A 24,572-nucleotide genomic window follows, 5' to 3' on the forward strand; every position below is an offset into this window, starting at 1 on the left:
TTGGACGGATCGATTGCCAATAGTGGCATACTGTTATTCTTGCATAAGTGTTTTTTTTACATGCGCTCCCATAAATGAACGCAACCCATGCTACTATCATTAATGCTTAAATCATTTATATTATTTATTCTGAGGTGTTTGTGACTTATTGTCCCATAAAAATAACCATATTGTGTTTCAGAGATGTTCGGGGACTTCCTGTGTACTTTTGTGTGAACGTCATGCTGACATGGATTCAATCTCATGCTGAAGTGCAAATTAATTTTAAAAAAAAGTGTTAGCTTAAAAAATATTTCTAAATCGCTGGCAATTTTTCAATAATATTTGCAAAGACCATTCTGAAATATCCGTTAACACGTATGAAAGGCACTCTTCACAAGCATTACTGCTTTTCTAAATCTTTCCGGTCTTCACATATCTCTTAGACTTAAGAAATTGATTTCTCAGATAGAAGCGAAAATTTTATTCGTTTCCATCGATCAACTACTATTTTTCAGCGCACCTAGTTGCATACAAAAGGGGGCACTGAAAGGGTTGAATAAGAAATCCCAAAAAGAGCAGCGAGGTTCAGAACGTGGCATTAAAGGCTTCTTAGGAGATGGACATTTTGTCAATCGGATCAGCCTCTGCAGACTGCCTGTACATTCGGTCAGTTCGTTTAATAATGCAACGTTGCGCTTAATTTTCATTTTATTTGCTTTTGTGCTGCAACAGCAGGTTTCAGACGTGCCTGAGTCAACATTAGTTGGGGATTCACACAAAGAAACACACGGTGAAATGGCTTCTTGAGTACGAACGAAGGGCAAACAATAAGACGAACAGGTCGAACGTAGCCACATTGATGCTCTTACAATGTACACACACAAGCGCGACACTGGCGCCAGGGAGTGCATATGCGCAAGAATACACGCGATGGTAAAGAAAAACACGTGCACAGTGTGAGAGAGAGAGAGAGAGAGAGAGAGAGAGAGAGAGAGAGAGAGAGAGAGAGAGAGAGGGTTTCAAGGTCATCATTCAACATTCATAATCTACTTTGAAACGATATAATTTACTCACCTTAAGTAAGGCTTCTGAAGGCCATTTTCATTGCCCCCTCCACCTATGTAGTACTTCTCCTCTCCATCACTTACACTCGGACTCGAGCTACGAATAGAAAGAAGAAGCGGGCTGTATTCTCGTACTAAAAGCAGAAAACTTTTGATTACATGCATTAAAGAATCTTGCATAAACTTAAGAAAAAGAGAAAACTGATCGGAAGGCATCGAGCTTCGCAACTTATTCTGTGTAGAATGCACATTGGCAGAAGGAAGTAACAAATGTTTGCAATTAGCAAGCGACCTTCGAGATTTTGTGTATTTTTATCGAGAAACTTTTCCTTGTGGAGAAGGATGTTATATACACGGAGTGGTATTTTCGTACCTGGTCGTATGGATGACACTCTAAAAGCGATTGATCGGAGCAATCGTAATGTATCGGGGAACTTTAAATCTGTTTTGCCTTTTGTGCAGAAATATTTCGTATAATTTTCAAATGTTTGCAAAGTTCGGTTTGTTCTATTCATTTTTCATCACGTGTGGTTTTACTTCGCGAATACAGGGAAAAGATTGCCCCGGAGAGATAGCAGAATCCGAAAATGTTTCCTGGCAGCGCCCTCTAGGGTCAATTCGGTAAAGGAGCAAGCGGAGTAATCAAACAAGGCCACCGAAAACTGGCCCAACGTAACTAAGCTGTTGGCACACGTAGATTACGATGTGTCAAGTTAAACAAAACACGCACAGAACTGTTGTCAAATAACACAGTTAGGACGTACAACCACCAGAAATGTTAGTGAAGTTCATTAGGGGGGGGCCACAATGGCATACAGGTCAAACTCGGAGACTCCAAACATGAATGAAAACCAGATACAGCTGCAACACCAGCTGCTAATGATCTAGAGTTTAAGCTGCCCATTTATTACATCGTTTCTACCATTCTTCTGCTTCAGCTTAATGGGTCAACCACGAATTGTGGTACCATACACTATTGGGGTTTCCACAGTTGCGTAATATTTCAAAACATCATTGTGCTGAAACACAATAGACCCAAAACGTTATTCGAAATACACCAAGCAGTACTAGTGCAAAGAATGACGTAATAAATTTCAGGGATCGTTTGAAGCATTACTTTATCTCACTAGCAACACGTTGTGCATCTGTGTGTCTTTTTAAATATCGGATGCGGGTTGGTTGCCTACGCAACATTTTATTACATAAGACTGCATTAACGGTTCTTCAGGTTTGCCTCTTAATACAGGTAAATCTTCATCGGTTGATTCAGTACGCCCAAGAAACGATGATTATGCTGCGACTTCTTAAATCAGTAGGTACAGTATAGTAATGATGTTGAGCGAGGTTTTCTGCAGGCGATTTATTTTCTGAGCCATGATTATTGGATTAAATGCCATCTTAGTGGACTTTAGTGGATTAAATGCCATCGCAAAGAATTTTCCGCTATTAAACAAATAGATTTGGCAAGACTTATTTTGTGGCTTCCGTCCCGTTGTAGATCTGGATATGCACATTACTGCGGATCCTAGATAATTATCGATGTTGAGCATGGAGAAGAGGGAGCTGTGAAGCCTTCGCCTGACTAACTCAGCTACGGTGTGAAAAAAAAAAAGATATATATATATATATATATCCTCCGTTTCGAACGCAAGCCTTTACTGCAGGGGATAGAAGGACCGCTACTTAACCACTGTGCCTGACACGAGGGCTTATTACCCCCAACCATGAGTCAGTAATTTATTTGTGCAATTTATTAAAGCACAAAAAATACTGCGGGAGAATATACTGTTTCCACTTGCTTTATTAAATGAGCCCTGCGGCAGCGAGTGGTTATAATCACCACCCTCCCAAGCCCAGGTTTGAATCTCATCAATGGCGAGGAACTTTATGACCTTTTTTTTTTTTAACCCACACCGCTACCGAGTTAGTCGGTCTCAGGAGAGGATAGTACTGTTTTCTTCCCCCCTCCCCTCTCGGAAACTCGGTTTTTTGCCGTCCAACAAAAAAATAAACCGACTACACTCAATTTACCTGGGGTATATGAGCTACCAATCGGGTAACCCATAACTTAAGATTTTTTTTTTTTACCGTAAATAAAGTTACTAAAATTTCTCGCGTTCTATCGAATCTGGTATCGATCGCGTAACATTTAAAAATATAAGGGCAACTAATTTTTTTAGGAGAAAAAAAAAATAATAAGCAATAGTACATCATAGCCGACTCAACAAAATAATGATTACAATAAATCGTACTTCTTGTTAAATTTAATAAATTACATTATTCTGTAATAACACGCTTCATCGTTAAATAGTAAATTAATCATTCTCAGTAATCAGAAAAAAATCGGAAAAGTGAATGAAACGTTAAGGTGGAACATTTTTTTTTTAAATCCCAGCTTCCCATTGCACCACAGGATTCTTCCTTCTCTCTACGCTTAACGCTCACTGACTGAAACGCAACTATATTGATTTGATCCAGTCCACGGAAGGGTTCAGAACTAGGAATTTCTTTTTTATAAATACCTGTCTTCTGTCTATTGTTCACGCAACAGTAGCCGTGGTATCTAAATATAAAATAAATTAACAGCTCATTACTGTATCACAAATAGTTAACTCGAAATAAAACCAAAACAGATAGATAAAAGAATACGTCGTTGCTCGGAGTACTACTAATGATAGGCATTACAAACTTTGCTTCGAAATAAAGCCATAAGACGACTTCGGAATTTTAATGTTGTTTTAACCCCACCACTCATATACTTTTCTATCTGGCCGTCTATAGTTGAATGCTGTACAGAACTAAGTACAGATAGAATTTAGCCCCTTGTTTCACTAATTTCGGGGCCGAATTTAGACTTAATTAGTTATCGCAGATGAGTAACATTTTCTTTACATTTTCATGCAGACAGGAGAAACGTTCGTGCAGATCAATTATTAGTAATATCATTGACCGTATCGAATTACGGATGTACCACATGCGCATCACTTGAGCGTTGCTGCAACTTCTGTTGTTGAGACTGAGTAACACGGGCTCCTCCTAAATTCCGGCCCAAGCTCGCGGAGGAAGGAGGAGCGCTTCTAAAGCTTCTAGTTAGCAACGACAGAGGCTGGAGATGCGAACACTCAAGAGATGCGAATGACGGCCGCCCGCAAGAGGCTATTTCAGGGACCTATCTGTTTGGCTGAGGCACCCTCGAGTTATTTCTAGTAAAAGAGGGCAGCTGGACAGTAGGGCTGAGACTGCCCAAGGAAATAAGACTTCCCATATCTGATTATCGGTGTGTGAAAAGTGTGTTAGACCTATAAATTCTCGTGCATACAGAGAACACCCAAGTACTAAATATCTCCAGTCCCCGAATTCCTAGCAAGCGTTCATGCGTGAGTCAGCAAATGGGTGTTACACTCCAGTAATCAGATACATGTTTTCTTGTTTCAGTTACTGGCCAAATCTGCCCTCGTTTTTGCCGTATTTATATTTGAAAGTACGGCCCGCCACACACTGATCGGAACAGCCGCCTGCTCAGCTTTAAGCGCAACAATATGGCTCCAGATCCGATTTTCCGGTCAAGGTTTTTGAATAGCCACTTAACACACTATTTGAGCAATTGTGTGACAGGCGGACACGTTACTTACCGGGCGCTAAAACAATCAACCGTGCAGCACGTGCCACGAGCGATGCTTGACTAGAAAGATGAGAATATGCAGTAACAAATACCACGTCAACCTTAACGAGATCTGAATCTAGAAACAGGCGAATTTTCGTTCAAATTAATAGAACCTGGGAGTACGGAGGGGGACGGGGGTTCCTCCAGCAATTACATTATGGAGGGGAAGGTAATGACACGTGATTCATCTCTAAATAACACAGTGGCTGACTGAGATCGAAGTCCAGTGGCTGCGACCTCGGTTGGCCTCGATCTTTTTATTACTTATAGAGGAGCACACTCTCTGGTGTGAAAGTCAGACACTAAGCTGCTAATGACTGTGTTTAATACAATTTATAATACCTCCTTTCTCCAAAATCGGTGACATCGTGGATGGCATCGGTTGGAATGGCAACCCCACTGTCTGTGTCTCCAGAAGTAGTGTTGGAACTGGAAGAAAAGGCACGAATCTGCAGTCCCTCGTCATCTCCATCTTCCACAAATATCTCGGAATCCTGCAATGAAAAAAAGACACTTTCAATCGTATATTCGATAAACATCGTATGTACTCAATAGTCTTTTTTTTCTCTAAATATTGCAACAGCAAAGAACGTTGGAGAATCGAGTTGACGAATGCATTTAAAGGTCATTATTATCACTATTTGTGCACAACAAGAGCCTTTAGTTTAAAAGTAAAGAAAGCAGTACAATGGAAATGGAAACACTGTCAGAGTAATCGAGCTAAATTGTCGACTTACAGTCCCTTAAATATGCGTGATGAAGACCTGAGATCTCCAGACAGAATTTTAAAAAAAGAGTGTAACTGCGAACAAGGTTTCGAATTAATTGCGATTCCCAGTGTTCCATGACTACTCAACCGGTTAAAAAGATCCTTTAAAACTACCAGGAGAAAATCCATAAGGTGGCAATTAAGCAAATTCAGTTTTTACAAAAGTGAAATTAAATATTTCCATGATTGAGCCATGATATCATGGACCAAGTCCCAAACATCCCAATTTTGAAGACGTATACTGTGAGACAATTGCAATGAATCGGATAGTTTTTGAAAATATTCGGAAATCCACTTATGAAAGGCTATAGGATCCAGGGAATGGCCGGGGTTTTAGAGTAACACATTCTGTACCTCTGTGAACGTAACAGAGAATTACTAAACACTGCAGGTGAAGAGATTTCAACATTATTCAGTAACGTAAAATCACTGTTCGTGAATTCCCTTAAAACTAAAGCTAACGTAATATCCAACTGTAAAATTCCTGTAAAATCTGCCTGCCCCAAACAACATGGGAGGTGTTAAGAGTCACAATGATATTATACTGGATGCAGAATTTGAATATGCAAAATATAAATATAGAAGAATAAACGACAGAAAGGGAGAAGGGGTAATGCTTTTAATTGCTAAGCATATAGATTCAAGCGGAACATATCTAATATATAATGATATGTTCTATTACACAATGCGTATATTACACCACCATTATGGTGTAATATACGCATTGGGAAAACAAAAATGAGGGCGGGAACATTGTACATCATTGACTATAATTAGTACAATGAACATCTTTACAGACAAATACGGTGAGCCAGCTCAAAATGTCCTATTACCGAGAGTTCAATCTTCCAAAGGCTGGCTGGAACTTGTGGGTTTATCAGTTTATTAAAATAAGATCTTTTGAAGGTATTTTAATGAGAAAAAATGGTAACAAAAACAAATGCTAAAAAACGAGAAATGTTCAAAAAGGTGCTGTTCAAGGTATGGACAAAATGGGGTGTAAAACGAATTAATTACTGCTTATTATTGGCAAGAATAAAAATGCAGGGTGATTATAAAATATCAGGCGACCCTGTGTCCTACATTAAATATAAATTAGACTGTAATAAATATAGTCGGGGTAGTTAAGCATACGAATGTAGATTGTGAGAAGTCTTTGGCTAAAAGCGCAAAGAAAAGCAGCAATGATTTTTTTTTCTTTATGTTAGAAATAAAAGGAAATGAATCGAGCGTTCGATCCAGTTGATAGGATCCTGAACTGGTTGCTGATAAGCTGAATAAATAATTTGCATCTGCAGTCACATGAGCAGTTTTAAAACTGAAGAATGACAGTTAATACGAACTGGAAGATTAATACAACTTGAGAATACCAATTAATATGCTAACTTGAATGGTTTAATTATAATCGAAATGGGGGTATTAAAACCTCCAAGAGTGCGTTCATAAACGTAAGGGTATTAAGTCTGTAGAAGTGCGTCTTCACGGACCAATTTGGGTGTTGTGTATGCTGAAAAACCAGAAAAACTCACGGGGAAAACCCTATATTCTCCGAAGTCCTCTTCATCCAAGGCTGCAGTTCGCCGCTGAGATCGGTGAACTGCAACCTTGGATGAAGAGGACTGACTTCAGAAATCTTCCAGTCGTCGACGCGAATCGAATCCAAATTTCCCCAAACGAGCGGCAGATGGCAGTGCATCGTGCCGACTAGGCTGTCACCGAGGGCAAGTGAAACTGGACTAAAAGCGTAACCATTACATTTAAAGATATAAAAGTCTCTAGGAGATAAAGGAATCTAAGTTATAGAGTTTATTAAAGTTTCAGCTATAATAATGAAAGCATTCTTGGATTCAGCTGAAGTCTTTATTTATTGGTATGTGGATGTGTCTTTCCTACTCACAAAGATGGCTCAAAGGGCCAAATGAGTAACAACAGACCTATTTGACTTTTACGCTAGGAAAATAATGAAGTTGATAAGTGAAAGATGTAATTCAAGATCATCTTCATAGGAGTGGAGCCATAAGTCAAACACAGAATAGATTTATTAAGGGAGATCATGTCTGACCAATCTGTGAGTTTGTCATGAGGGAACTAGCTGCAAAGAATAATTTTGACATCGTATACCGTATATTTTGGTGTACGAGTCGACTTCTATTTTAGCCTTGAAAATTCGTGCCCAACTGTATACCCGCTTCTTTGTATGCAGTACTTCCTTCCGCAGGTCACGAAACCAAAATCTATACCCACTGGTGAAAACATCGTTCTAATTGCTTATTTAGCACTGCAGTGAAAATTAGTTTCTTTGTGAAGAACAGACGGACAAGGAAGAGCGCTTGCTATTGACAATCTCGAAACTTTACTTTTCGAAAACAAAACTCCGATGAATTCCATGAAATTAGGTTATAAAAAACGTTGAAATTACAAAATAACCTCGTAAAACCCAATTCTTATGTTTTAAAAGGTGAGCGGAAATGTATACTTGTATTAAAATATATAAATAAATATATTTTTTGTTTATACTCAGGGACGGGACGACCACACGGTCAGAGGAGTTCACAAGGCAGAAAAAATACAAAAAAACAGCACCGTATTTAACAGCCACGGACTTGAATTCCGGTCACTCAAAGCACGTGTATTTATGTACCCTCACCAGACCATTCTTTAACAAGCGCCTTTAATTCAACTTTGGGATACTCGGCGTTAAAGGACACCACAATTTTTTTGCCGATAGACAATTTGAACCAAACAGCAGATAAACAAAGTTTCAATAAATAAACGAGTAGAAATTAAAATACATAAAATCAAAATAGCAAGCATAGTGATTAAATACTGTAGATGAAAAGAATTAAAAATGGATAAAGCTGATGAAACGATAGCAGCGAAAACTCTAAAATAAACCTAATAAGCTTTCGGAACGAAGTGCTCCGAAAGCTTCTTATCAACTTAAAGAACGGTAAGGCTGCAAGAACTTAAGTGTGTAGGAGAGTAGGCACATACGGAAGACGCAAACCGCATAGATCTCGCGGAATGCGAAAGGGAGAGGGAACAAAGGGGAGTATATTCTTCTCCTGGAACAGCTTCAGCAAATTTATTGAAAAAAAATCATAACGTACTAGAATTTGTAGTAGCACGATGAATAAAATGATTTCATTCCTACAAGAATAATTTCAGCAACGTGACCTGAGCAAAGATTAGGATCAGAATATTTAAAACAATAGTCCCATCAGGGAAAAGATTAATATAATCGAGGACAAGATGAACCATATCTTACAGCTGATTTCATTTCGTGTATCGGGAACTGCGTTTCTGTACTTGACCATCACAGTTGAAGAAACGAGTGTTTCCCATTCTGAAAACACTTAATTATATATATTTTTAACCATATCCTTATTTTTACCTTAATAATTTTCATTTCAGTGACAGTGCGTCGGGACGACTACCTTGTCCATACTGTAAAAGAATATGCCAAAAATATTTTGTTTACATTGTGCCTTTTGGCTTTATTTAACTTTTTTCTACTGTTATGGACAAGTACAGAAACGCAGTTCCTGATACATGGTTAGATGTAGCCCTCTGATGAAATACCTAACCACGTATCAATATTTACTTCCGCAGACGTAGCCGAGTGGTCATGCAAGCGGGTGCATAAGTACACGTGCCTTCAGTGACCCGGGTTCAAGCCCGTGACTGCTGAATACGGCGCTGTTTCTTGTATTCTCTCTCTCTATCTTGTTGTGAAATTCCTCTGACCGTGTGGTCGACCTGGAGTATAAACAGAAAATTCATTTATTTCGCACTCTTATAATGCCAAACGACACTAGGCTTAGAATGGCCAGAGAAAGAAGGCGCTATCGGAAAAGAGACCATAACCAAATTGTAATAAGTGGTTGGTACCTTAGAGGACGACTGGTATTAAAAGCCTCAGCATCTCTATGAGCTGCTGAGGCTTTGTTTTTCTAGCTGTTGCAAATAGAAAAATGAAGCCAGATAGAGTTGTGAACATTAAAATCATCAGCGAACATCACTACACTGTTAGGAAAGTCAGAATGGAGGAAATCTAGTGTCAAGGAAAGAAAATCAAAAATTTCTGAGTGATTTGTAGCCTTGGGACCGACCAGAACACGCGCAATTTACATATAAAATACCGTTGGGTGTACGAGTTACAGCTCGGGTAATCCAAACTTGAATATGTTTGCATTCGAATTCAGCTCATTAACGGTGACCTTGCAGTTTCCTTTGACTATCCATTTCAAGTGTCGACATGCTCTACGGATTCTTAATAGTGGTCCCGTTACCTTCTGTGTTACTGGTGGATGATGTTTCTAACAGTTGAAGCCCTTGAGGGTAACAAGTGGATATAATCACCGTCCTTCCCACACCGAGTGATTTTACACCTGAGTTCGAATCCCGTCAATGATGCGAGGAATATTTATGGGCTCTTTTTCACAGCGTGGTTTGAGTTAGTCGGTCTTAGGCGAGAGTTGCTTGGTTTTCATTCCGAAAATTCGGATTATTCGTCCAACAAATAGCAAAACCAACTGAAAAATATATGACAATATAGATACACTATGCTGATCTTTTATAGCTAAGTTTTTGAGTGCTCGACCATGCTCTCGCCTGAGGCTGACTAACTCTGCCACGTTGTTAAAATAAATAAATAAAATAAAAATTCACTCGCGTCATTGGTGGTATTCAAACTCAGGCCTTTTACACCTAATGTGAAGGGGATGGGAATTATAACCACTGTGTTACAAGCGAGAGCACCTGCTATCACACCTCTTCTAAATGGATTCTCGTCCCATTGTGTTCCATCTATCTGTCATTGAGTGCGCATGTGGTTTATATCCTACCTTTAACAGGTACAGGCATCTACCTGTCTAGAATAAACCATTACTTCCCAGGAGTGGGAGTATCCCAATGCATGGTGGAGGACAGTGTAACTTTCTTTATTATAACCCAAACGATACAGCGATCATGAGAATAATTACACTAGCGAACACGATTTTTACGTACAAGAACTTAAATGCTGTTTTTAACCAATTTTTATGCGCAGATTTCGAAAATGGTAGTTTCACATCACTACCAGTAATGTATGACATACTAATTTAACAGATATAAGCTAATTCTCTTAATTTTAGCAATCGATTCTGGCCTCGGTTTTCTTGTGATAAACGTAATCAGACTTCTACCTATGGTCCTTAGGTTCAAATTTCGATGCAACAATTTACAATTTGAAGAGAGCACACTTAGAGTTTTTGGTGAGAATTTTTGTAGGCTGTCTAAGGTTTTCCAAGTATTAACTGATCGCGACATGTTCCCAGGATTGTAAATATATCCTCCAAACAGTATTGGGGAAGATAATAATGATCAAGTTCAAGTTGAGGATTCCCCGGAAGTCTCCACTTCACAAGATGTCGACCATCAGCTAATAAGTTCAGGTATATTTAATCAAACAAGATGGAGTTGAGTGATTTGGTTCGAGACTTATATTTGCCGAAAGAACAAGCTGAACTATTAGGTTCTAGTTTATAGCAGTGGAATATACTCGCAGCAGGAACAAAGATTTCAGTGTTTCGAAAAAGACATGAAAAGTTTTCGAAATATTTTGCTACGGAGGACAGTATGTGTTTTTGCAAAGACATTGTTGGACTTCTGAAATAACTAGGTGTCGTGCATAAGTCAGATAAATTACGTTTATTCATAGATGCCTCAAAATTAAGTTTAAAAGCAGTTTTGCTTCATAATGGCAACGAATTTCCATCAGTTCCTGTGTTTCATTCAGTTGGACTTAAAGTCATGAAAGCATGTCTAAGGTTCTACATGCTATAAAATACCAAGATTATGGTTGGAACATATGCAGTGATCTTAAGGTTATTAGTTTGCTTGTTGGTTTGCAGGGGGATTTCACAAAATATTGTTGTTTTTTTGTGTTTGTGGGACAGCCGTGCGATAGAAGAACATATGTTGTGCAACATTGGGACAAGCGGGACGAGTTCATACCAGGACAATGTAATATAAAATATATTCCTTTAGTGCAATCAAACAAGGTTCTTCCACCCCTGCACATCAAACTTGGATTGATGAAAAATTTCATGAAGAGACTAGATAAAGAAGGTAACGAATTTGCATACTTGAGAAGAGTGTGTCCTAATTTAACATATGCCAAACTTAAGGAAGGAATTTTCGTAGGACCCCAAATTAAAGACGATGTGTTTGAAACCCAGTTAAAGGAGGCTGAATTGCACCTTGGTGATCATTTAAATCGGTTTTACATGGTTTTTTGGGTAATAGGAAAGAAGAAAACTATGAAATGTTGGTGTCTAATTTACTCGAGTGCTACAAAAACAAGGGCTATCGAATGTGGTTGAAAATTCATTTTCTTCATTCCCATTTCGAATTTTCCCCCGAAAATCTGGGAGATGTGAGTGAAGAACAAGGGGAGCGGTTTCATCAAGATATTTCCACTATGGAAAAGCGGTACCAAGGTCGCTGGGATCCTGTAATGATGGGGAATTACTTCTGGTTCCATGTGAGGGAGAGTAAGCAGGAATACAAGAGAAAATCCCTTAGTAGCAAACATTTTTAAGGACAATTACAGGTATGCTGATTACATATTATTGAAATATAACTATTTCGCTATGATTTATGATATTTTTTCCGCAGTTAAATGAGTTATAGAGAATGTATAATATTTTTTACACTTGTATTACAAACTTGAATTATACGCATATATATATATATATATATATATATATATATATCCCATTATTTTAACATTAAACGTTGATACATCTTTTGATGTAGACGTGATTTTGATGTAGACTTTTTACGATGATTTTCGGAATCAGCGCGTTTATTTCCTCCAAATCACATATTTTCATTGTGGAGGTATGACAAAAAAAACAAAAAAAAAACAATTTTTTGTTGGCTAGTGTTATTTAAGACTTGAATTGTAGGAGGAAAAAAAAGTCTACTTACACAAAAGGTTAGAGGAGAGAACGACTGCCCGGCGAGATCTTCCAATGCAGAATCTGCAAATATTTTAAAGAAAGTTAGTAAATGTTTATGTTGCGATCTGTGTGATGCCATGCACCATACGAGACACTCATATACATTATTGAAATCGTACCTACCAAGCATCATGTTAGGATGGCGAGTTATACAACTGGACACTGGCTCCACTAATTAATATTACATTCTATCGCAAATTTCACAACAACAGGAAGCTGGTTTGGGGGGAAGGGAAATCCTTGACATTCAAGGATTTCTGTGAACTGCTCAGTAAAGTAAGCAGTCGATCTCAGTTGGATAAGCGCACACAACGTAACATTACAAATCTGATACTGTCCACGACTATGCTTCAGTTACGCTATCCAACCGAGTGTTTAAAAAGGTCACAAAGCAATTTAATGCACTGTCAGGACATAGCTTGGTATAAATGTTTAATGTTGCATTATATTAAAGTCTGCTCAATGAAACCGTACTTATTAGACTAGTTGAAATTGAATTTCCTGTACCTGCTTTGCTTAAGCCAAACAGTCCTTTAGGAGAGAACTGTGTAGTCCCGAACACTTAAGCAAATACTAATATTATTTAAGATTATTCCTTAAAAAAATATATATATATAATGGCTAAATGATGAAAGGAATCAGACTTTTCTGCATCTGCCAATAACGGAAAAAAGAAAAGGAACAGTCTACCTCTTGTATTATCCAACTTTCTTCTTGTTACCCAACCCTCACTCAATGTTATGCTTAAACAATCATCCATAAAAAGAATAAAACGCAATATCCTTTATTTACCTTCTCTCCTTACACGGCTCGCCTGCTGAGTTTCCCGTCCATTGTGTATGTGCACAGTAAGTTTCTACCTGCTAATGTGGCACGCTCACATAGCTCGATTTTTTGTACACTGCAAATTGGCCATTGTGAGTAGCATAGTTAGTAGAATCACCGACCTCCTCACATCGAGTGAAAAAGATCTGTTTGAATCAGCACGAAATGAAAAAGACCTGGGGAAATTGTTCAGTCAGATATGTCTGTGCGTGTAGTAGCACACTGGTATCGTCACCATCCTCCTCACTCTGGATGAAAAGGCCCGGTTCGAATCCTGTCGACGACGGGAGAAACTTTTATGGGCTTTTTCCACTCCGTGGCTGAGTTAGTCGTTCACAGTCGTAGATAGCAAGGTTTTCACACAGAAACGGGGTTTTTTAGTCCAGCAAAGCAGGCAAATCAACCAGAGAACACACGTAATTTACAGACACACAATACACATGGGTATATATAAGAAATTACCAAATGACCCTAATATAATAGGGGATTTTTTTTTTTTTTTTTGCGCAGCTAGATATGAAGTTTTCTGAGCAGATCAGACGGGGGTTGCCAGAGCAGGTCATGGGGTATTGTCAGTGATATACAAAAATTTTGCTAGTAGGGAAAAGGAGGTGATTATCCCTTTGTATAAGGGTCAGGCCACGCCTTGAGTACTGCGTACGTGTCTGGAAGCCTCATTTTAGGAAGGATGTAGACTTGCTAGAACGGGTACAGAGAAGGGCAACAAGATTGGTGAGGGAACGAAGGGGTCCTCTTACCAAGAAAGGCTTAAGTTTTGCAAATTGCAGCGTCTGGAGACTAGGCACTTGCGTGGTGATCTGACTGAGGTGTATAAGGCCTTGGATGGGTTGAGCAGGCTCAATGCTGATGGGATTCTTCCTCTTGCTCAGATTCCGGACCTGAGGGGACATAAATTCAAATTGGGGAAAGACAGTTGTGGAATAGATGTGCAGAAATTTGCCTTTAGCCAGCAGGTGGTTAATTGCTGGAATTAACTTCCATCTGTCGTTGTGGAAGTTGATAGCTTAAATAAATTCAAGGAAGAACTAGACAAAGTTTTGGAGCAAATGGATGGGTGAAATGGAAGGTTTTTTTCTTTTAAGCTTTTTATAAGCTTGCTTTCTTGCATCATATGCCTCTACCAATGCTAATTCTAAATCGTTGATGCGCCTAAAATCCTACACCAACCAACTGAACTCCAAATTATCGCATGCCAACTGTTATCAATACCGAATTTTAACTTACGCCAAATTGTCTGCATTGACGTTACGATGCTTCTCAGAGGTAAGTTATGAAGCCTAACGGAAAGCACACACCCATGGAAATATGATCTTAAAGAAACAGCAGATCATGAAACAGCACATTTTGCAGTGTAGTGTTATTGGATAAAGGAGCTGAACTGCAATGAAGACGGTTAACTACTAGAAGTCTGTAACATTTATTTTACTCTGAATCTCTTATGTTAATGCATCCAGTTTCTTCCGAAAGAGTGACAATTGAAAACCATCAGTACCACCAAAAACCCAATATTACAAAGTCAAGAACAGCACAAAAAAATGTTCCTTTATTTTCATAACTGTCTTCATGACATTAAGTTTTTTTTAAAAGTGTGTGTCGGAGGCAGAAATAAAAAAAATAATAACTTCGATTTCATCTCAAAATTATCCTTTTGATTTACTTTTCCTATTAAAAACATTCTCAGTCATGACAAGGTCCATCAAACAGCTAATGAGTTGTTCCAGAATTAGCAAACACAAATTAAAAATATATAATAACTTTCAGAAACTTTCCTGCGCTTGGTCTATAATTGGAAAATGTGAGCACCCATGCGATTAAGAAAAGCGTGAAAAAAAAAGTTATCTTTTATTACATCTGTTCGACTGAGAAATTACAGTTCGTTTTCTTTTAGATATCTGACACTTTAACAGTACAAACGCAGCTTGACAAAGGAAAATATTCCAGGTATAAAAAAAGGCCCACGAACGATGAAGTGAAGTTTTATTTCTTCTTTTATATCTGGAATTCCACTGGTTGTCTGTTTTCTTCCTGCACTGGCGAATTACTCTCGCCTTCAATATTTCCTTATGCGTATTGAGCGCGCGCGCACACATACACACATTAACGGACAATCAATGGCGAAGCCAAGCTAAACGTTCGCATTAAGCTGCTTTGTGGCATAGTTTTTCTGAGTCACTGAGCAGGCTGTGTACAGTACTGTCTTTTGAGTCACGTGACCTAGTTAATGTTCCTGGAAGGGAACTTAATGTTCCTGGAAGGGAACAGAGTAATGATTCCACTGTTTGTCTGGAAGAAAGCAACATTTGCCTCCATGAATAATTGCATGAAGCCAACTGAAAAATACCTTTTATCCCCAAAGTTCCAGAGTTCCAAAGTTCCTCAAAGTGTGCGCTAAGGGTCAAAGCAATTAAGGTGTAGTATATTGTGTTTGTAATTGCGTGTATTCTTCGGTCGGCTTGCTGTTTGCTGGACAGAAAACCCGAGTTTAAAACTGAAATAAAAAAAAAAAACATGCGGCTTTTGCCTGAGACTGACTAACTCAGCCACGCGGTGAATGAGTCCATAAAACTTTATTGCTTCATTGATGGGTTCGCACTCAACATTATCCACCCGGTGTTTTTTTTTTTTTTTTTTTCTTTCTTTTATTTCTTGTTAGTCGTGTTCGCATATATATGCATGTGCGTCTATTGTCCTCACCACATAACAGAATGATTCCAGTGGGCCGATTTTAATGAAATTTTATAATTTAGCCTTTTAAAAATATTTGTCGAGCTCTTCCAAATTTCATTAAAGTTGGACCAATAGAAATCCGACATTTAATATTTATTTTTTTTCCATACAAACTGTGTGGGGTTAAAAAAGAAATTCGTAGATTAAATGTAGTTTTAATGCAGTACTGTTAGCTTTAGATGCAATGCCACACACACACACACACACTCGTGAGTGTGGCATTGCTTGTGAATGAACAGATACAGAGCGAAAAGAGATTTAAACATATATGGAAGAGACTAACAAATATTATTCAGTTGAAATTAAACTGAATGGCTAAGTTAAAAAACGTAAAACTATAGAGGTTTATTAAGTGTTCTATAAAGTTATAATCTTAGTAATTAAGTAATAAGGAGACAACTATATTTACTTTACACCTCTATTTAATCTCAGAAAAAAATTCAATTAATTTAAGAAATAAAAAATCGAATGCGCTTGAAATGTGTACATTAACTAACTTATTTCAGTGAGGTCCCGAGCAAGCTCTGGCAACCGCGCCACGTGGATGTGAAGATACAGTACTGAGCAAATCTGCGTGCGGTAGTGTGAATATGTCCGCGTAGTGTTATAATGGGCTGTGTTGTCTATGTTGCTTGTGATCGGCCTCTTAGCCCAGTGAAAAGCAGAACATGCAACTCATTGGTCCACCCACCCCAACCCCGTAGAGGCGGACCGTCTACTGTCGTTCTAAATGCCACTACAGTACCGATAAAGGATCCCACGCTGTGGTCCATGACCACAGGACCAGCATTAAAAAAATTATTCAGATAAACAATGAACTCCAGACCAAAAAAAGTCATAAAACCCAAGCAGAGATGAAAATCGAATAACCGATAGAAATGCAATTTCCATCGGTTATTTGATTTTGCAGTCTCTGACTTTAGGTTGATTTTGCAGTGTCACTCACAGTTTAGGACTATCTGATTTCATCAAATTCGTAGTTCCAAAGTCCTATTCCACTTTTTTAAATCCTTTAATCATGAATTCCACACTCCATCGAAACAATACAAATAGCTAATTACAGTAATCTACAGAACGATCTACACTTTTAAAAAATCGGGCCAATTCCATGTACTTATATATCTAAGTTTGGCCCACAGCTGCTGTACCTTCCATTCATTAATAAACAATCCATTCATACTGATATAGATGTCAGTCTTGAAAAATGAAACACAGATGCTCCATTTTTCCAGATTCATCAGCTCTGTTTTCACTTCTATTCATTAAGATTTACAGAGAAGAAAATCATAAAATAATTCTATATCTTGAACCAATAATTACACAAAAAATTTCTTCTACACCCTAAGGCCGTACAACGCCGGACTACCTGAAATCCGAAACAACTGATGTTAAAAATAGCAGCCAATTAAAACTCGAAACTGGTCGCACAACCAGAGTCCGTGATCAAGAGCAGGACTCAACAAAATCCTATATCTCAGTACATTCTATCAGCTTTTGTTTCCAGTGCAATCATTTATTTCTCAAGGACTTTGTTACTCGCTTCATTATACAGCCAGATTCTCGGTTCATTCTAAAATCAGTTGCTCAGTTCATTCTCTAGCCAATTCTAATTTTTAAAATAACTCGGACACGTACAGAACCATTTAATTCTCGAGAACTTTATACTCGGTTGTGAGAGGAGGGTGATTACAATCACTGCGCTGTCCAAGATAGACTCTCAGAGATATACAAATCATATTCTGTAAGTTTCGAGTTACGCCAGCTTGACTTATGTGGTAAACAAAACGTAATATCGTTATATTAAATATGGCAACTGTTCCAAGGGGTCCTACAAAGAACTGTGAATGAAAACGGAAACAATAGTATCGTGTGTTTGACATCCCAACTGGTGCTAACAACGGAACTATATTTTCTACAGTTGGAATTTTATGGAGCAGAACAACACGACAGCTGTTTTCTTTTAACTGAGTGCATCAATCATCTGCCATCGACCTTCTACCTTATCCCAAATCTCTAACCTCAGTCTCGGATCGGCAGTGGATGTATTAACCCAAATTAAGACAACCAGCTCCAAATATTGACACATTAAAGTTTATATGCTAAGTGGAAACAGCAATTATTAGTGCTACTCGACACGCTTCATATACTAAGATTAGAAAGTAGGACGGGAGGTGCTTCCTTCAGGGACTGAGCCTAAAGTCACCACGGCGGGTAATAAAGTACAGGTTCGTTTTCTGCACAATGTAACTCATGAGTAAAATAAATGGTTGTTATAATTATTACAGTCTCACAGACAGAGGGAGAGATTATTTAAAAGTATACCAAGGTTGGTAATTTAAAAGCAATTTGAAAAATGGAATAACAGAAAAAAAATGGAATTTTTCTTTAAGCCAAAGCCATTTCACAACTTTAATCGCACCTTGGTAGGTCGCTGAAAGTTCAAGGCTTTCCACCCTAACTTTTTGAATCATTGACCAAAAGAAAGGCCGCCTCCTTTGCCTAACAAATAGCGGGTCACCTTTAGCAGATCAAATAGTGGGTTCGAGCAGTTACTCATAAGGGGCTCACCAGGTGAAAGCGCGGAACGCCTATTTTTTGTGGCGTCATCATTTGGAGCAGTTATTAGGGAAGCCACAGTTTTTCTGCTTCTCTTGTGCCATAACTGTCCTTATTGTAGTCATTCAGATGTTCACACGACTTCATCCACCTGTATGCGTCCAATCGTTGCTCATCCCTCCAACATTAATGGGCTACACCACCTGTGAGTACTGACAGCAGCATCCAAATGCTTTTGTCGCAGTCCGTAGGTAGTCTCGCAAATTGTTTCCCGCTCATCCGGTTAGCATCTTAAATACAAAGAAAACTACTAAGAAGAAGCCTCTAAAAGTTAAATAAAACTGTTCATCAAGCGTCATTAACTTTAAATTCATCTTCATTTGTATAAATGTTATTTTCCCACGGAATTGTCTGTTAACATATTGCAGTTAGCGAAATTTTCAGCAGTCATTTTATTTGTAGTGCTGATCCAGCTAGTCTCAAGGTGGTAAGGAAACTTCTGGAAATTAGCCTTTGTAATATACATGCACAAAATACGCAATTTAGGAACATTGTACACCGCTGTACTACAGGGTGTCTACAAAGTCATTGTGCTGTGCCCTTTCAAACTACAATAACTTAGGTTCCATACGAGATAAAAATGATCTGGAAAATACATGGAAAGGTAATTTATTCTAGGTTTTATATACAAAAGTAACCACTTAATTTACTCTCATTTTGTTTTTTATTTTATTTTTTATTTTTTTTGATAGTCTGCCCTACAAAAGATGGCTTCAAAAAATGAGAAAATGAACTGTGTCTTCTGGCTAGCGGAGCTTGAGTCCATATCTGCGGTTAGAAAAAAATTGACGACACATTATGCAAAGGAAGATCCGCACAAAAATTCAGTTTCAAGAAAGTGGTTCCTTAATGAAAAGCCGCGAACTGGAACTCGTTTAATCCCTCTTCGGGAGAGGGGGACGGTTTCAGCAAGCCCCACGAAAATCATTAAGACGGGCATCTCTAGAAGTCGGTGTTCCGAAAGCAAAAGTGCACAGAATTCTTAGAGTGAAATTGCACAAGTGACTTTACAAGATTCAAGTGCATCAAATGTTTCTGGAAGAGGACTACTACGCGAGATTAGCATAGCGTCACCAGTTTAATGAAAACGTTGAGAGCGGTATCTTATCTTATCTCTTGACAATCAAATGTTTAGTGATCAAGTAGCGATTCACATTAATGGAAAGGTTAATCGTCGTAACTGCCATATTTGGTGGACAGAGAAACCACAAGAAGTCTGAATGAAGGAAATATGAAAAGGATTCCTCTAAAATCAATGTGTGTGTGTGTCCTGGGAAAAGCACACATAACTAATCCTTTTTTTTTTTTTTTTTTTCTTTTGAAGTAACTGTGGCTAACGGTGATTTTACAGTGCTACAGGATTTTTTTTTAAATTCCTGAATTAACTCAATTAAAGCCTTAATTGAAGCCAATTGAAGACAATACGGTTTTTAAGCAAGATGGAGCACCCTGAACTTCGCTCGGAATACTGGACACTTTTTAAACGAAGTCTTCCCAAACAGATGGATCGGCAGAGGTGGGCCAATTGCTTTCTCAGTTCGCTCATTCTATTTGTCCTCATTGGATTTTTTTTTTTTTTTTTCTATGGGAGCATGTTAAAAATGTGGTTTACTCCTCAAAACCTCTTTAAACGACCTTCGTACCAGAATCACAAATGCAATTAATGCCGTAACTGAAACAACCTAAGAACGTGTTTATGAAACTGCAAAATCGTACTACACTTTTTATCAGTAATGATGAAAGTTATATTGAATATTAACAATCTTATCATTACATACCCTAAAAACTAGAATAAATTATCTCCCCAATGCATTTTATAGATTGTTTTTATCTCGCAAAGAACCTAAGTTATTGCAGTTTGAAAGTACACAATGACTTTATGGACGACACCCTGTAGTACAACAGTACTACTTTTTTTCTGAGGGTCCGTCCACACGCTGTTATGAATGATAAGTTTCTTATTCTTATATATACATTACGTCCTTGATCTTTGAATGTATGGATCTAAATGTACGAAATGGAGTCCGTAAATTCTGTTCTATGCACGTATGTTGAGCTTTACGAACACCCAAAACAAAAAATAATAAAATTGAGAGAGAGAATGAGAGAGAGAGAGACTAACGTCGCAGCAGAATACATCAGTTAGATGCGTTTTTTATGTCCCTTTAATTATAGCGACATCCTAATTACATAAGTTGTTGAGAAAGTTTCACATTTTATTATCTACGTTTATAACCAATATAAGTACAAAATATGACTTTCTATGGAGAAGGAAACCCACAGAAAAAGGATAAAAAATTTCGCCGGAGAGAGTGGAGGGAAACATTGCTGTACGAAGTGCACCGCTGCTTCTGGTCAATCTGATAGAGGACGGGATCACTTGCCAATGAGCCACAAGATACCAAATCGGTCAATCCCACGCAACATCTTCATTCTCGTCGCTAGAGATGGTATTAAGTGACATGTCACTGCGCTCACTGTTTCTTTGCACGGTCTGTTCTAGGCTAATCTCTATGAGACCTCCATTGCCCGTGTGTACTGCACTATTTCAGTCCTTCTGTCCTCGAACTGTCTTTCTCGTTGCAAAGTAATGCATTCAACTGTCCCTTTGTTTATCCCTTTCAAAAGATTTATTCATAATTGGTATCATTTTACTTGTTTTGCCGACTTAACCACAGTCCAAAGTAATTTTCCATTCCTTTACGCCGCGTATCTCTACTCTGTTTCCAGAGAAGCCAACTATTGTGAATTTTCTGAGAAACTCCATTTCCTGAAACGAAGGAGGAAATAAATGTTTGTTTATGCTCTACTAATTTTAAGCGCATAATATCGCCATTACTTATTCTTTTTAGTGAGTTCGAAAAATAAGGATATGCGGGACTGAGAAAATCGCGAGATCACGAACGACTGTTTGAATACTGAGCTTTCAAATAAAAGATGTAATTTGTCAATCTGGTTAAGAAGCTGAATGGGAACAGGAAGAATGAATCAATGAATGAAAGCAGAGGAAAGTTAATTATTTTATTTTCCCCCTGGTGTATCAAGTGGTCCTGAAATTTAAAATTCCAAAACTATAAAGAGTAATAGCAATTTATTTATAATTTAAAAAATATATTTTATTTAATTTCAGCATTTTAAAATTGTCCACTTGTGGAGTGAAGAATTTATTTACGACAGTCGCGCAAAACTCAAAAAGTTTTTCTCAGAAAAAAATTATTAAAAATATCTAAAAAGTGATGTGTTTTTATATAGCCTTTACACGCATACTGCTTTTATACATAATAACAATCATTTTCTATATCTTTTTAGTTTATTCCCAATGTAAACAAGTGGGAGCATGCTGTGGCTTCAGCTGAGCGAATTAACTACGTCGACTGAATCCATGACGGTTATTCCAGCGCATGAGGTGGCTAATTTCAGAGGCTAGGTTAACTCCCACTTGTCTACATCGGGAATAAGTTAAAAAAGAAATAGGCCACCTACAGAAACAACGCAAATAGTATTCCTTGTCAGAAGAAATTCTCTCTGGTCACTCAGAACCCGTAGCTACCCTGCTAACGAAGTTGGATGAGCCCACTCCATGGATTGATTTAAAGCGGTTTATTGGTTTAAATATTCGTGAAAGGTGGGTTCTCCACCTGCCTTATATCATGCCAGAAACTGAGAAACAATTTCCTTCCTCTGAAGTTAATGGGCTTTCGTCAGTTGTCATGGGAAGCGGCGAACCCACCTTTGAATAACCCATGTGGTTAATTGTCACAATTTAGAGTCCTGAAGACGAGGTTCAACAGCACCTCGAAACGTTGCTAATATTTTAAGTATAGATTGATGTGGTAAGACTTCAATAAATACGTTCACGTGGTATAACAGTGCACTTAGTTATCGTTTAATCTGTAAGCTCCAAGAAGGTTGCAGTCCCCCGGTTACCGGCGGCTGGTGCTGACTACCACACCACGTTCAAAGTCACTTAAATCTTTTCTAATATCCATTCTCGCGCTGAATTGCACACATACACGCCCCTACGTATCCACCCACTTGCTTTATAATGCATGGTACAAACACGTGCGCCCAATTTCTTGAAAAAGGCACGTGAACCTAACAGATTGGCCGCTGTCTGTAAAGCAAAAAATTATTATTTAATTTTATTTAAATTATTATTTTTGATATTCACCTATCTATCTCTTATTGTCTTTACTAGTTAAGGCATTGGCATATATGTGTATAGCGCCAACAATCTTCACCGTGTCTGTTTGTCCGTCCGCATGCAAAAACTCAGCTCCTAATGGATTGATTTTCGCGAAATTTTATATTTGAGTCTTTTAGAAAGATACGTTAGTACGAAATTTTATCGAAATCGGAATTATTCTATTTCGAAATTATTTTATTTTTTATATACCGTATATATATTTTATCTAGGCCAATGTTTCACAACCTCTAATCTGTGTAACTGTGAAAGTGGTCCTTGGGACTGGATGGTAAAACAGAGGTTTTATTTATTTATTTTTTTATTTTTGTTTTTTGTTTTGCAGTAGGCAACAATCCAATTAACAATCAACAGTTGCTAAAAATCCAGGAGGAAATGAGTAAAACACATCAGAAGTTGATTGAATATTACGTTGTGAGGTAATATTCAATTTCATACACAGTGAAATGAAAATTACTTTATATATGATGGGAGATACAGGTATGCCTATAACGACCTAACCTATATTACACATATGAAGTACGAGTACTTATCATCGTATTTAAAAAATAGTTATTAATATATTTGCATGTATAGTTTAATATTTTTTCTGGTCCGGTCTCTGCCTGAACTATATATATGCGCCATGGTTTCCACCTCAAATATAAAAGTGATTCGTATCTAAAACAAAGTTGGGAAACATTGACCTAGGCTTTCCATATACCGCAGTACAGTAGTTGAAACATTGGATATTGTTTAATGTCGTCCGTTGGTTGGAGGAATGGAGAGGCAACATGGCGGATGCACAGAAAAGAAATGTTCTGAGTTCACGCATTTTAAACTTGAAGCGCTTGTTTTTTGTCATCAGTTTACGAAACCTATAAATCATGAATTATCGCTATTTTCCTATTACGTTAATCAGTGTCTTTCCTGTCTTACGCTCACGTTGCTGTTATTTCTTTGGAAAATTCAGTTCGCATTAAGGTGGATTTATCCAATTTCTAATGAGCTAAACAAAAAAGAAAGAAAGAAAAATACAATAAAGGTGTAATTAAGTCTGGTTGAAATTAAGTCGAAAACAATCGTTTCATCAATAATCCTTTTGATAACAAAGGTGATAATTTTTTAATTCTTATAAAAAGCAGAACTACCAGTAGTTGTGAGAAGATCAAATATTCTTCACCTCCAGCGCGTGGAAAAAAGCAAAGGAATAGTGCGAAGCGCCGTGTGCTTCGGACACGTCCTTGCCACGGCTTTTTCAACAGACAGCATTAACTTGTACATTAGTTTCATAAACTCAGCCATAACAAGTCCACGGTGGGCTAAACCGTCCTTATATTATTTTTGCACCACTTTAACTCGCTGCTTGTCTCAGACAAGGACTAACACATACAGTGCCATGCCAACTACGACTATCTATTACTTTTGATAGTACGTTTTGAACAAATAATCTGGTTTCGTGAAAGCGGACTAAACTAAAAATCCATGTTTATATTTAACTTCCTAATTGAAAACTAAAACAGCAAAACTTTTTAAATCACGCGCAAACAACACGAATATGTTATTTGGAGGTGATGTAAACCTGAACACAAAGTTATATGAAGAACTCTAAAGGCAAAAATTAGAAAAAAAAAACTAAACAAAACAATAAATATTACGTTTCTCTCCTCCCCTCCCTCAAAAACATGCTGACGCTTTCTCGGTCAGACTATGC

General features: G+C 37.9%; 1 protein-coding gene across 2 annotated transcripts in view; it reads right to left on the minus strand.

The window, feature by feature from the left end:
• LOC150089586 (rab11 family-interacting protein 4-like) overlaps positions 1-24,572 on the minus strand; it is a 202,759-nt gene that overhangs the window by 106,981 nt on the left and 71,206 nt on the right. For both annotated transcript variants that reach the window (XM_090368680.1, XM_090368679.1), the window contains exons 3-5: positions 12,455-12,507; positions 5,053-5,204; positions 1,057-1,143 (exon numbers count right to left, since the gene is read on the minus strand). In XM_090368680.1, coding sequence (XP_090224806.1) covers positions 1,057-1,143; positions 5,053-5,204; positions 12,455-12,507 — 292 coding nt within the window. The remainder of the gene's footprint in view (positions 1-1,056; positions 1,144-5,052; positions 5,205-12,454; positions 12,508-24,572) is intronic.

Source organism: Mastigoproctus giganteus, chromosome 2 (genome assembly GCF_048544385.1).
Source record: "Mastigoproctus giganteus isolate SK-2022 chromosome 2, ASM4854438v1, whole genome shotgun sequence".
Classification (NCBI taxonomy): Eukaryota; Metazoa; Arthropoda; class Arachnida; order Uropygi; family Thelyphonidae; genus Mastigoproctus; species Mastigoproctus giganteus.